Below are 15,504 nucleotides of genomic sequence, written 5' to 3' on the forward strand. Positions count from 1 at the left end.
GATGATTTCAGTATGTTCTAAGTAGGTTTTCACCAAAAATTTATAGAGATTATAGCAGTGATCATATATCATTACAACACAAGCAAAATGTGAATAGCAATAAGAGTTCTCAGATCTCACACCAATATTTGTGTTTTTATGCAAATAATAGAAAGTATAATATTTCATTCTTTATATGAAAAATATTAAAAAAACTAGGAGAATAATTTAAATAAAGCTTTGAAAATTAAAACAATTTACTGCAGTTACTAACAATCCTGTTTTTTAAATTCATTTATTTATCCATTTAGTTAGTTGGTTGACTGGTTAATTAGTTTAGTTTTAGTATTTGGTGACACTCCCAAAGGATTTGTCCTTTACTCTTAGTGTTGTATGACAGAGAGAATAAATTAACCTGATGGTACGGCAAAGTGTTTTGTCCCACTGAAATGTCAGAAGGTGAATTGAGACCATAAACATAATCGGTGTTAACAGACTGACGTAATAAAAAGCATCCGATAAGATGAAGAAAGCTGCCTGGAAGATTGTCCATAGTCTTCAACTCTTAATAGCCATGTGAGATGTGCATATCTAAGGAAAGACAAAACATATTTTAAATGAGTTAGATTAGTAACATTTATATCAAGGAATTGGGCCAAAGGGTTATGTTCATTAAGTTATTGTCCCACTTGTGTTCTTGCACGTTGTGAAGGCTTTGCAATTTATTCATTCATGTTATACTTCACTTAGTATAATTTTGGAACTCTTGAAGTCAGAGGTTTTCTTCTATTCATCTATATTACTAACAAGATTTCTGGTAGCTACGACAATAAGTAGCAAACCATTAGTAAATTTTCTTGTTAAATTAATGTCATAAGCTGAGTTCAGAAGTTGATTTAAATTTAAGAAGAACAAGCTAAAGAAAGTTGCAGATATTTCAAGTCAGAATAGATCATGGGTTGGTACTGATCATGGATTGCTGGTATACATTGACTAATTGTCAAAAAAATAAGGGAGGCTGGGATTGCACTCTTCCGCTATGTATTTACCTATAGTCATCTAGCAAGAAATAGCAATTTAGAAAGAGTTTGTACAGGTTGTAAAAAAAAATCACCAGCAAAAATTTGTCTTGGTTATTTAAAGTCCAATTACTTCACTTAGCAATTTGTATCTTATGAGTATTTGTCAATGCATATAAGTTTATAAATCTGTTCATTTAAACCATTGAGAAAGATATACCGTAACTTTAGTTTCATGCTATGTTACTCTCTCTTGATAAAATTATACAATCTTTTCAGCAGATAAAAAAGTAACTGTTGGGGAGTAAAGTTTTGAAATTAATGAGCAACTATTATTTAGATCATGGTTTAATAAATAACTTTTAGAAGCACTGTTTTATTTTATACCTTATGTCACAAAACATTAAAACCTTAATATTTTGAATATATATTTCCATTTGTATATTCTACATGTATATCAAACACACACATGCACAAATAAATTCAGGTAAATCTCTTACAAAATAAAAAGAAATAGGAAATTACTCTTATCAATCAGGTGTGGGAAGATAATAACAACAACATTCTTACTCTCTTCTGAGGAAACATGAAATAATAAATCCAGTAATAAACTTCCAAAATTTACTGAAAAGGAGTTTTAAAATTTACTCAAAGTAAAGTTGACTTAAAGCAACACACCAAATGATCTAATCAGTAGTTTTCTTCAAAATATGATCCCAGCAATAGCAGTATTAGCATCGCTAGTTGAAAATGCAAACTCTTGACCCCATCCGAGGCCTAATGAATCAGAAACTCTGGGATGGAGTCTCCAGGTGATTCTAATAGGTCCTGATATTTGAGAACCGTTGGCATGATCATACTATTTAAAGTTGTTGGGATCTGCTGATTTACAGAGGTGGTAGCAGGTGTGTCTCAATGAAGGCAACATTTTCAGGCTGGTCTTACCTAGGTTCCTCCGTGAATCTTGTAGTTTCTGAAAGACTGGATGGATTGTTTGGCTGCCAAATGTGTGTCAGAGGAACAAATGATTCATGGTTAGAGACTCCATCAGGGACGTGGTTCTTGGTCCTCCTGCTGCTGCTGCTAAGTCACTTCGGTCGTGTCCGACTCTGTGCGACCCCATAGACGCAGCCCACCGGCTCCCTCGTCCCTGGGACTCTCCAGGCAAGAACAATGGAGTGGGTTGCCATTTCCTTCTCCAGTGCATGAAAGTGAAAAGTGAAAATGAAGTCGCTCAGTCGTGTCCGACCCTCAGTGACCCCATAAACCACAGCTTTCCAGGCTCCTCTGTCCGTGGGATTTTCCAGGCAAGAGTACTGGAGTGGGGTGCCATTGCCTTCTCTGGGTTCTTGGTCCTGGAAGTATTTATTTGCCATTCTTCATTATTCTGTGTAAATCTTTTCTGTGCCTCCCCACAACTAGTCTCTTGTATTTTTCCTTTAATGACTGCCTAAGTGTCAAATAGCACCTCTCCGGAGTTGCCCTCTCTGGTCACTTATGATAAAATAGGGCCATCTTGCCTATGGGCCGTCACAATAGGCTGCCTGTGGTAGCTTTCAGCGCTTATCACAATCTGAATGTGTTTAAAATTTAACATCTTTGTTCTTAAAACTGTCCCTAGAATGTGAACTCCATTTAGAGTCTAGTTCACAGATGTATTGGAGAAGGAAATGGCAACCCACTCCAGTATTCTTGCCTGGAGAATCCCATGGATAGAGAAGCCTGGTAGGACACAACTGAGCGACTTCACTTTCACAGAGGTATCTTTATCATGCACTTTTTTGTAGGGCATTACAGGTATTTTTTGTAGGCAAAAATGTAAATAAATATGGCACCTATTTATACAATATTTAATCAGCATTTTATTTGCTAAGTAGTAATGAGGTCAAATTACACAAATAGGTGATTTTAAATCTAGTAGAGGGAAATCTTCTCTGCAGAAGCTACTTGAGATTTATCAGATCATTCCTGAAGGGGGAAAAAAAAATCTGTATAGTTGATATCAGGTAATCTAGTTCAGCATAGTCATTTTCTAAAATATTATTAGGTTGGCTTTAACTCAATAAAAATATAAACATTTTTTATATAAATCTTTTATATTCATATTTGCTATTTCTCTGATTTGACCAAATCCAGCTTAAAAGTAGTTTTGCTTCTTGAGTAATTGCTGATTAAGTTGAATTGGGGTTTCAGAATATACGGTACACAACAATTATTACAAGAACTAGTTTCTTTGTTGATCATATTTTTTTTTTCATGCTGACTGATCATTTATTTTATTTTTTTAGTTTTTTATTTTTTAAATTTTAAAATCTTTAATTCTTACATGCATTCCCAAACATGAACCCCCCTCCCACCTCCCTCCCCATAACATCTTTCTGGGTAATCCCCATGCACCAGCCCCAAGCATGCTGCATCCTGTGTCAGACATAGACTGGCGATTCAATTCACATGATAGTATACATGTTAGAATACCATTCTCCCAAATCATCCCACCCTCTCCCTCTCCCTCTGAGTCCAAAAGTCCGTTCTAAGCTCCTTAATATTCTTGAAGTCTTGCAAGTTTCCAATCTAAACTGAATAGAAAAAGAATCATTAATGATAAAAATAAATTTAATCTTTTTTCAACTTCCATTGGAAAATAATAAAATATTGCTTTTGTTTCCTTTTAAAAAATAATTCTACATTAATATTCTATGCATAATGAAATCATTTTTATAAGTACATAATTCCTTAGGAAAAAAAAATCAGTGGAAGCTGTTTACTTTAAGTGGTTTATTTTTCCTCTACATGACTTGGTTTCGGAATAGTCACTCAGCTACATAAATTATAAATATTGCTTCTCCTACTCATAGCACATGCAGTATTGTTACAAGCAAAAATCATTGTAATGTAGTGATTCCAGCAAAACTACCAAGTGAACTTTTCAAATGAAAACATTCAGATAGATTATGTATTTATGAATAAAAATAAATTTGCTTTTCAGGGAGTTTGGCCGCTGGAAAGTAAATAACCTTGCAGTTGAGAGAAGAAATTTCCTTGGCTCCCCTCTGCCTCTTGCCCCTGAATTCTTCCGCAACATAAGACTTTTGGGACGTCGACCTACCCTTCAGCAAATCACAGAAAATCTTATCAAGAAATATGGGACGCATTTCTTGCTCTCTGCTACTCTGGGAGGTACGACTCTTTGAAATATTTGTGCCTGTGTATGCTTGTGCATAAAACTGTATAAGTCAAGGAACAGTGTTGGTTCATCCAAATTGCTGCAGTTTGAATAATCTTAGATTTCATTCATTAACTTAATCAGCACATTTATTGAATTACTGCTAAATATCTTGTATGGTGTTCACAAGGGTGGGGTAGAGGATTGTCACTTAGTTTCTGCCTGAAAGTAATTAACAATCTAATAACGTAGACTAAATACAGGCATAGTTATGATACTCTATAATGCAAGATGATATGCCAAAGTTTGTTTAAATTTGAATAATAAGCATTCTAGTCACAGATGGGGCTCTGTTTTCAGAGAGCAGGAAAGGTCCTGAAGTAAAAATTAAAATTCCAAAATTACATTTTTAGAGCTATTTTAACATTTCTGATTGTGGTTGATATATGATATGAAGAAAGTATCATATGATATATGATGTTAAAAGAGTATTTCATTGAAATAAATATCAGTGAAGATGCATAATATGAAAATAGAGATTAATAATATTACTTCTTCCTCCATGTGATTAAATATCATTACATGTGTTTTATCATGGTGATATATAATTCAGTATTTTGAATACATGTAAATGATTTGGGGGGGGAGATAATGTATAATAGGAAGAAAATGATATTTTTCTAAAATTTAAATGTATACCAGAATTCCATATATTTAATAATGTTTTATAGAACTTTAATGTCCAAATATTCCATTTAAAATGGATGTTACTCTTTCCTGTAAAGAGGACCATTGGACAAAATTGGGTAGGAATCACCATGGAAACAGTGATTCCCTGCCCCTTTGTCAATTTCTTAGGAAGTGTATGGAAGACAGACAGACTGATTCACACTAACGGTGAAGTGATGTGAAAGACCACCTGCCCTTTATTTTTCCTGTCTTAGCTGGATGGCATCACCGACTCGATGGACATGAGTTTAAGTGAACTCCATGAGTTGGTGATGGACAGGGAGGCCTGGCATGCTGTGATTCATGGGGTCGCAGAGTCGGACACAACTGAGCAAATGAACTGAACTGAGAGCATGTATATTTTTCCCTTTTTCCTGCCAGTCCAGACTATCACCAAGTCACATCAGTTTATTTTTCCAAAAAATATCCTGTATCAAATTCTTTTCTGACTCCCACCCCAGTGTCCCTAGACAAGTGACCATCATGTTTCTTCTAGATTACTCCTAAGGTTCATCCTTTGCACACATCTTTGTAAAACTTGAGTTTTTTAACTCAGCCTACAATTAGCCACTTGATATGAAATCCACATGCCTTTCTGTGGTTTCTTAAGGCACCACATGAGTGATCTGCCACTGGCTTTCATCTGAAACCTCATCTGACCATTCTCCTGATTGTGCTTGATTTTTCAGCCACAAGGAAACTTCACATTTTTCTGCTCAAATGTTACTCTCAGAGGGGAGTAACATTGCTGATCAGCAATAGTGCCTATAGACCACTAAGAGTCTCTACTATTTCATTGTCTCATTTTACATTCTTCATAGTATTTATTATTATGTGAAAAAATTATTTATGGGTTTCCTGGTTTATCATCTGTTATTTCTGCATATTTTCTTAAAGACAGGAATCTTTCCTGTATTTGTTACCAATTTACCACCCACAGTTATTGTGGATGGAAAATACCAATGTCTAAACAAAGCATGTTGCAGCCATCAAGTCATCAGTCACTGCAGCCACCCCAGCTGTGCACCCTGATGGGATTCCTGACAGAGAAGGAGGATACTGGCCCTAGATAGTTAAAGTGCATATCAACGATTTCAATTAGCACAGACTCTTGCATCTTCCCATACATAGAAAAGTGCTAAATTCATTAACCTAAATTTCTTTTTTAAACTTTTTGAACTGCTTTTTAAAACTGAATTTCAGTTTTTTCAATGTTTCTTTAATTAATAGTAATTTTTTGATATTCCATTATCTGATTTTTGTTGCAAAACTCCTATGTATCCTGACTCCTCCCTTCTCTTTTCAGAGCAGTCCCTCAGAGTGACCTCAGAGACTATCTTCTGGGCTTAGGTCCTTAATTTTGTCCACCAAATAAAAGTTAATTTTCAACTGCTGCATTGTGCAGTTTTTTCAATCAACATTATAGTAGTGCTGGGCACACAATAAGTTCTCTTTAAATATTTGTTAAATTTTTAAATGAATAAGTGAAACTACGCTTTGCTAGGAAGCTGAGACTGCCCAGTCCACTAGATAAATGTCAAAATGATGAAATATATGGTAGAGGATAATTGAGGTCTAATTCAGGAAGAAGACTGAATGAAAGAAGCAAATCCATGGAGCCAGAATGGGTCAGTTAAACTAATAGATTCAGAATTGGAGAGAATCAGGATAAGAGGGAGAGCAGGTGAGCCAGGTATGGGGAGGGTGAAAAAGGAGAGATCCCTGGACACACTAAAGAAGCAAGCCTGCCATGGAACCCTGAGGAATTAAATGTAGAAGAAAGCGGTAGTCCAAGCAGACAGAAAAGTTTAGCTGTAATGCACATTCTTTCTCCATTACCTTCCTCCATAAATAAATAATACTAAAATAATGAGATAAAGAGATCAGACAAGCCTGTTGTTGAATCCTGACTCTTTTTTAATTTTAAATAAATTGAGACCTTAAAAACAAGTAATTTCACTGCTTTTTAGTTGTTTTTTTTTTTTTTAAGGAAAAATGGGGGAGAGTAACGCCTGTGTGACAGGGACATGGGAAGATTAGTGTAAGTGCCATAAACAAGCCATGCATTTATGTAATTGCTGTTGTTATTATAGCACTGTAGATGGCAAAACAATGACAAAAAATATCCCCATAATTGTGAAAACTGATTCTTTGAAAGTTATGTCTATTTGGCTTTGTAATGACTATGGTTATTAATACAATAAAATCTGAAGTGAAAGTCAAAATTAAATTATTTCTATAACACCTCCTTTTAAAAAGTTCAGTGTTCTTGCAACACACACCATACTAGGTTTCATTACATCAACAATACAGAGTTCCCAGAAGAATTTCAGAGCATGAAATATATTCTTCAAATAAGAAAGGAAGGAAGTGACAAAGAGGGAAACAGAAGAGATCAAAAGTAGAGATGATTCTCAGGGATAATTTGTTCCTTAGCAACAAAACTATGGTGACTTTTTTATTTCATTGTTTTGGCATTATGGTGTCACTTTGTCACCTTAAGATACCTTTTGTTTTTTTATATGTTTTTGGCTTGTTTTTATAAACATGGTTGATGAAAACCTTTGTGGTAAATTACTTTTTAAGGTTGATTATTTGTTAATGACAATCTACTTTCTCAAAATTGATTTACTTCAGTTACTTAAAAGTTTTATTCAAGCATTGTCTTCCATGGTGGGTTGGGGGAAAGAATAGAATCAGCACCCTCATTTGCCATCTAATCTCCGACTATCCTTTGGATTTAGTATTCCTGGTATTTTCTGTTGAAATTATTTTTTTCATCTTTAAATGTTACTTATATTTTCCTTCAGAAATCTCTCTGTTGGGTGATGTTAATAATTTAGTTAAAATCTATGAAATTAGTTTAGTAGCTTAAGGATATAAACTATTAGCAATTAAAATGTATACTAGGTTGATTTCAGCCATTTTTAAAATTATTGCTATTGTAATGACACTTTTTTGCTCCTATAAGTGTATTTTAACTTCATATGTTTTACCTGACTGAACATGAAATTGTATTACTCCATTTTTAAAAAATGAGACTGATGGTGTTTAACTTGAGTAAGTTCTCTTTCTCTCTCATTAAATGACCAAGACTGAAGAACAACTCTAATATTAACACTGAGGATGTCAGGTATACACGCAAGATGTTTTAAATAAAAAGCCAGGTTTTAAAATTTTATTTTTATGGTTTAATTGAAATATAGTTGATTTGAAATGTTGTGTTAATTTCTTCCTTACAGTAAAATGATTCAGTTATACATATATATATATACATTCTTTTTGATGTTGGTTTTCATTATGGTTTATCACAGAATATTAAATACAGTTCTCTGTGCTATACAGTAGGACCTTGTTGTTTATCCAGTCTATATATACTACTCTGCATCTGAAAACTCATTACTTTATAAGTAGATGCTTTCTAAGTAACTAGACCTTCAACTAAATTTAAACATTTTTCAAAACAAGTTGAGTGTAAAATACTCTCTACCAGCATTAAAGTGATGAAAAGGAAATAAATGAAAAATGTCTTTTTTCCCCAAGAGTTATTTAGTACATCATATTATTGACTTAGACATAAAACTTGGGATAGGATATTCGAAGCCTTTAATGGGATATTTTATGATAGAAAAGTCAGTGATTAAATTATCTTCCTATAGGGGAAAATAAATTATAAAAAACCTTCTTCAATATATATCATTTTCTATGTTTGTTTCATCTTATAGCTTCCAAACTATTTTTCAATATAGTTATTTAGCCTGCTTCTATTTGGGATAATGATATCTAAACTCCATCACAGTTTAAAAATCTAAAATAAGCTACTAAATTTAAAGAATCAATCTTGGAAAAGATTGCACTCTTGGGATATATTGATTTCTAGCTATGGAATATATTTCTGGACTGTTTTTATAAAATATTTCATTATAATATAATCTATGACAAACACTGAAATAAAGTGCATCTGTGTACTGAATACAGAAATACCAAAAAAGGAAAAAAAAAAATGAGTGAATGGAAACAAAAAGACCTTAATATTGTTGAGCTTACTGAGCAGACAGAGGGTGTTCAGTAATAACAGGTCAGGATTCTCTATCAATAGAAAAGGACAAAGGATTAAGGGAGATGAAAATCAAAATTAATTAAAAATTGATAAAAAAATGTTTATAGTAGTAATTAAATCTGACCTGAGCCTCACCTCCACAGTTGCAAAGACTTGTCCAAGCAGTCATATGTAAAGCTCTGAGCCATCCATAGTCACTGGAGAATGTGAACACCTCCTGGTGAAATGGCTCTTTAAAGTCTTAAGGAGGTGAGAAGCCGACCACAGCAGGTGCTCTGTGCTCCCTAAAGTGAAAGTGAAGTCACTCAAGTCACTCAGTCATGTCCGACTCTTTGCGACCCATGGACTGTAGCCCACCAAGTTCCTCCATCCATGGTATTCTCCAGGCAAGAATACTGGAGTGGGTTGCCATTTCCTTCTCCAAAGCACATCCTAAAGAGGAAGAAGAGGAAGAGGTGGGGTTACTGACTCACAGGTAAACCCCCACCAGTCTGTCAACTCATACCTCTGCCAGCAGGGTCTGGAATGTACTCAGTGAGGACAGTTTAGGCAAAATAACTTCCCTCCAAAGTACTCTTTTTCTCAGAGATGTTTTTCCTAATGGACCAAAATTCATTCTATAAGCAAATAGACTGTGTATTGAGATTTGTTCATTTACAATTTTAAGGGTTTTTTTTATTCTCAGCAACATAAAAACAGTTCTATTTTGATTTTGAATGCACAGAGTTTTAAAAGCCATCATTAATTTTTTAGCAGGAAGAGTTTTATATATATATATATATATATATATATATATATTTTGCAAGTTTGCTTTTGAAATTTTTTTTTTTCTGAAAGTGCTTCTTATGAGAATGTATCAGGGATTACCATATGGCTCAATTTAAAGCATTTTGTCAGATATTTAATTTTATTAGCTATAGAAAATATTTTCTTCATTGTTGGGATGAAAAAAATGCATGATTGAAATGCAGACTAATATTAACTTACTAAGGTAATTATGTAAAATAAATACTACCTCAATGATGATATAGCATATAATTAGCTGTATCTGCAAGGTAGTTTACTTAGCTCAAAAATGTTTTGATATATATTTTATGTGTGTGTATATTTGTCAAAGAAAAAACAAGAGGTCAGTAAGCTGGGATATGATACAATATTAGTTTATTTTTTTTCCTTGCATCCCTATAAGTATGGAAATCCAAATATCCTCATTTAATTTCAGAAATGCTCAATTTTCACTTTTCTGTATGTAAATTACATTTTGTAGAAAATATTGAAAGATAGTTTTTAATTCTATGTTATGCATCATCTTCTTTCAAAATAGATTAATAGCTGTCTTTCTCATTTTCACTGTCTCTTCTTAGGAGGCATAAATTCCTTTTATTTTAGTTTATCTGTGATATAATTTAAAGAAGTTAATCTACCAAGGTATGTATTAATACATATAATTTATTATTTAGCCAAATAGGAATAATTACTTGAAAATACGTGGAACTATTTCTATGTATTTTCAAGTAATGAGAAATGCATAGTCAGTTGCATTTCTAATTAGAATACATATTCTGTTCAAGAAAAAGTATTGAAAGAAAGAAAAGAACAATTTTCCTAAACTTTATATTCCAAGGAATTATTAAAATAATGACACTTCCATATTTGTATTTAAGGCTGAATATTTACTTAGACTCATACTACTTAAGATTAGTTATATCAGTTCATCTCTCTGTCAGCTCTCTGTGTCTCTGTCTCTCTCTTATTCTTTCATTTCTGTCTCTGTCATTCACACTTCTCTGGTGAAGAGAATGAAAACTTTGAAATTAAAGTAATATTGTTAATTCACATGTAATGGTTATAAGGCAGTTACCTACTAAAATGTCTTGAGCCCATTTATAAGAATCATAATAAAGATAACAAAGAAGAAAATGAAATTAAATTTGCTATGTCAGTTGGTCTTAATAATGGCATTCCTGGCAACTAAGTCAAAAGATAAATGCTGAGTTTTAGAATTTCATAAATACAATTATATTTATTCTTGTTTTTCTGTATAGCACTTTAATAGGACAGATAAATCACTTGTCCATTTATTTGACAAATATGTACTGAGTTACCTATAAAAGCACAAAGATTCAGGACCTTCCTTAAAGGAACACACAGGTCACTGATAAAGACAGACATTTAAATTGGTAATAAATTTTACGTGGTTGAGAGCCTCATTACTTGAGGCTGGTCCACGATCCAAGAGCATCGGCATCACCTTGGAACTTGTTAGAAATGCAAAATCTCAGATTCCATCCCAGATTAATGAATCAGAATCTATACGTTAACAAGATCTCCAGGTGATTTATATGCACATTAAGTCTGAACAGCACTATTTAGAGTATCTATATAAATTTCAACTGCATTTAACTGCTCCAGAAATCTCACTTCTGAGAATCAATCTTACCAAAATAATAGCAAGAGTCTACAACTACACATCACAAAAATGTTCATTATAGCATTGTTTGTAAACTGCTCCATGAAATTTCTATTTCATTCAGGGTGTATTCTGTTCCATCTCTCCTTGGAACTATATGTTTCCAGTTACTTTTTTTATTCATGTTGTTATTCTATAGGAACTATTGTTTCTGGGCAGTTTTGTTTAGAAATATTTCTGACAACTTGTGGGGGATAACTCTTAATAAGCATAAGGTCAGTTGCTTTTTTTTAGAGTGTTTTGCAAAACATATTATGTTTTTGTCAAAGCTATATAAGGCTAGCTATTTTCTTTGCAAAATATCTGGCAGATGCCAACTGGTATTAAGCCAACATGTCTGTTTTTTACTGTCTTTATATATTTGACTTTGCTCCTTATCAGAATTCTGTTTTTTCTAAATTTTTTTCCCCTTCTATTTGTATCTAAAACCTTGTCTTTTTTCTGCAACACTATGTTAGTGGAAAGATATATGTCTTCAGGGGATATACCTTTTAACACAAAAAGCTAGGAAACAATGATCATTAGCAGTGAGAGTAAACACTGAAAAGTGAAGTAAAATTTAAAAAGACAGAGATACTTAAAATATAGTAACACTTGGAGAATTTTTTAAGGAATGAAAAACACAAGGACTAATATGACCTGTTATTACCAAAAATAGGATAACAATTTTGAACTAAAACAATACATCAAAAATAAAACCTACAATTACATTTAAACTGTATTTGCACTGGTTGTTCCTGTTATTCTCCTCTTATAGCAGTTTTTGATACATGAAACTCACACAAAAGCAAAATAGACATTCACAGTAAGATTTTCAAGGATAAGAAAGTTGAATGACTGGGAAGATATTTGCCATAAATGCACTTTTTTTTTTTTCACCTGGGTGGAATGATATATACTGGAGTCAGTATACTAGTCCATGGGTAGTAACAATGTTAAAATAAAATACAGAAAACATCCAAGAGTTACCCTCATTGCAGTTAAAAAAGAAATAACCTCAGAACTCAGTGCACTGCAACTACACAACATAATACTTGTTGTGTCTCCCCAGTATTATGTCTCTTCAGTATATATGGATCCCGCACTCTGAGTGTCTGCTCGTTCTGGGAATTAAGTTGAAAAAGGCTCTCATTGGAACATGCTATCTTACTGGCAGACGGCAAAGGCATAAAAAGAAAAAATGAGCATAATAACTTTCTGATGTGTTTCAAAACTTATACTGAATCAGGGAACATCTGGCTCTTATGAATTCTGCTGACCTTATCATTTTCTATTTTCGATACCAAGTTAAAGGGCAGCACTCACTGTTCTTTACAATGGACCCTTAATACATACATGGGCTTCCCTGGAGGCTCAGTGGTGAAGAATACCCTTGCCAATGGAGTAGAGGCGGGTTCGATTCCTGGGTCAGGAAGATCCCGCGGAGAAGGAAATGGCAACCCACTCCAGTATTCTTGCTTGGAGAATCCCTTGGACAGAGGAACCTGATGGGCTACAGTCCATGAAGTCAGGAAGAGTCGGACATAACTTAGTGACTGAACAACGGCAATACATGTGTGCATGTTTGCATCCATGACACAATTAAAATTGCAAATAATAAACTACTGCCTTTTGTTGATTTATTTGTAGATTCTGTTACTCATTCTCTTTTCCATTGCTTTTGATTGTGAAATTTTGAAAGCATTACCTCCATCCCTAAAAACTATATATGTGAGAATGCAAGTTGAGAAGATCCAAGTGAAAAGGTAATAGAATGAAAGTTCTTTCATTTCTGTTTCTCCTGGACACAAAATCAACTCTTGAAAACCAGGACAGAAAAACACATAATTGTGATGTCCACAATATATGGAATATACCTAATCTTACCCTATGAATTAACACTAGGATATCATTAAAGTCATGATTTTTTTTTTGTGGTTTTACAGTCCTCTGTTTTGCATTCTCTATGAAAGCAATCTTCAGTATGTGCTTTTAAAGTCCATAAACCTCCGCAGCATTTTAGTTGTAAAAGGCACAGCTGCATGATTTCTATGTGAATAATCACATCTTTTTATATCTACAATCATTAATCCTTTTCACTTTCTAATGGACTCAGAATGTTGAATCACTTGAAAATCACATTTAGTTTTTACAAAATGGGTGGATGTCCTTTGGCACTCATGTCATGCTTATGAGCTACAGCTGGCTTTAAAAATGTGGATGAAAATTACTTTTGAAAACAAAATTGTGGTTGATTGAATAATATATCACTTTTCAAATCTGAATATTTTTACATAGAATTGTGATGTACTTATGTATCAGTTCTTTCAGTTCAATCATTCAGTCGTGTCTGACTCTTTGTGACCCCATGGACGGCAGCACATGAGACCTCCCTGTCCACCAACTCCCGGAGTTTACTCAAACTCATGTCCATTGAATCGGTGGAGCCATCCAATGATCTCATCTGTCATCCCCTTCTCTTCCCACCTTCAATCTTTCCCAGCATCAGGGTCTTTCCAAATGAGTCAGTTCTTTGCATCAAGTGGCCAAAGTATTGGAGTTTCAGCTTCAATATCAGCCCTTCCAATGAACATTCAGGACTGAGTTCCTTTAGGATGGACTGGTTGGATCTCCTTGCAGTCCAAGGGAATCTCAAAAGTCTTCTTCAACATCACAGTTCAAAAGTATCAATTCTTCAGTGCTCAGCTTTTTTTATAATCCAACTCTCATATCCACACATGACTACTGGAAAATCCATAGCCTCGACTAGATGGACCTTTGTTGGCAAAATAATGCCTCTGCTTTCTAATATGCTGTCTAACTTGGTCATAACTTTTCTTCCAGCGAGTAAGCATCTTTTAAGTTCATGGCTGCAGTCACTATCTGCAGTGATTTTGGAGCCCGCCAAAATAGTCTGTCACTGTTTCCATTGTTTCCTCATCTATTTGCCATAAAGTGATGAGACTGGATGTCATGATCTTAGTTTTCTGAATGATGAGCTTTAAGCCTACTTTTTCACTCTCCTCTTTCACTTTCATCAAGAGGCTCTTTAGTTCTCCTTCACTTTCTGCCATAAGGGTGATGTCATCTGCATATCTGAAGTTATTGATATTTCTCCCAGCAGTCTTGATTCCAGATTGTGCTTCCTCAAGCCCAGCATTTCTCATGATGTACTCTGCATATAAGTTAAATAAGCAAGGTGACATATACAGCCTTGCTGCTGCTGCTGCTAAGTCACTTCAGTTGTGTCCAACTCTGTGCGACCCCATAGATGGTAGCCTACCAGGCTCCCCTCTCCCTGGGATTCTCCAGGCAAGAACACTGGAGTGGGTTGCCATTTCCTTCTCCAGTGCATGAAAGTGAAAGGGAAGTCACTCAGTCGTGTCCGACTCTTCATGACCCCATGGACTGGAGCCTACCAGGCTCCTCCACCCATGGGATTTTCCAGGCAAGAGTACTGGAGTGGGGTGCCATTGCCTTCTCTGATATACAGCCTTGATGTACTCCTTTTCCTATTTGGAACCAGTCTGTTCCATGTCCAGTTCTAACTGTTGCTTCCTGACCTACACACAGATTTCTCAAGTGGCAGGTCAGGTGGTCTGGTATTCCCATCTCTTGAAGAATTTCCCACAGTTTATTGTGGTCTACACAGTCAAACACTTTGGTGTAGTCAGTAAAGCAGACATCGATGGTTTTTTGTAACTGTCTTGCTTTTGTGATGATCCAGCAGATGTTGGCAATATGATCTCTGGTTTTTCTGCCTTTGCTTAAAGCAGCTTGAACAGCTGGAAGTTCACAGTTCTCACATTGCTGAAGCCTGACTTAGAGAATTTTGAGCATCCCTTTGCTAGCATGTGAGAGGAGTACTATTGTGTGGTAGTTTGAACATTCTTTGGCATTGCCTTTCTTAGGGACTGGAATGAAAACTGACCTTTTCCAGTCCTGCGGCCACTGCTGAGTTTTCCACATTTGCTGGTATATTGAGTGCAGCACTTTCACAGCATCATCTTTTAGGATTTGAAGTACCTCAACTGGAATTCCATCGCCTCCACTAGCTTTGTTTATAGTAATGATTCCTAAGGCCCACTTGACTTCACATTCCAGG

The 15,504-nt window shown here is 34.7% G+C and overlaps 1 protein-coding gene across 3 annotated transcripts in view; it reads left to right on the forward strand.

Annotated features, from left to right (window-relative positions):
- Positions 1-15,504, forward strand: part of BRINP3 (BMP/retinoic acid inducible neural specific 3) — a 492,323-nt gene that overhangs the window by 239,621 nt on the left and 237,198 nt on the right. For all 3 annotated transcript variants that reach the window (XM_069544560.1, XM_069544561.1, XM_069544558.1), the window contains exon 3: positions 3,985-4,175. In XM_069544560.1, coding sequence (XP_069400661.1) covers positions 3,985-4,175 — 191 coding nt within the window. The remainder of the gene's footprint in view (positions 1-3,984; positions 4,176-15,504) is intronic.

Source organism: Ovis canadensis, chromosome 12 (assembly GCF_042477335.2).
Source record: "Ovis canadensis isolate MfBH-ARS-UI-01 breed Bighorn chromosome 12, ARS-UI_OviCan_v2, whole genome shotgun sequence".
NCBI lineage: Eukaryota > Metazoa > Chordata > Mammalia > Artiodactyla > Bovidae > Ovis > Ovis canadensis.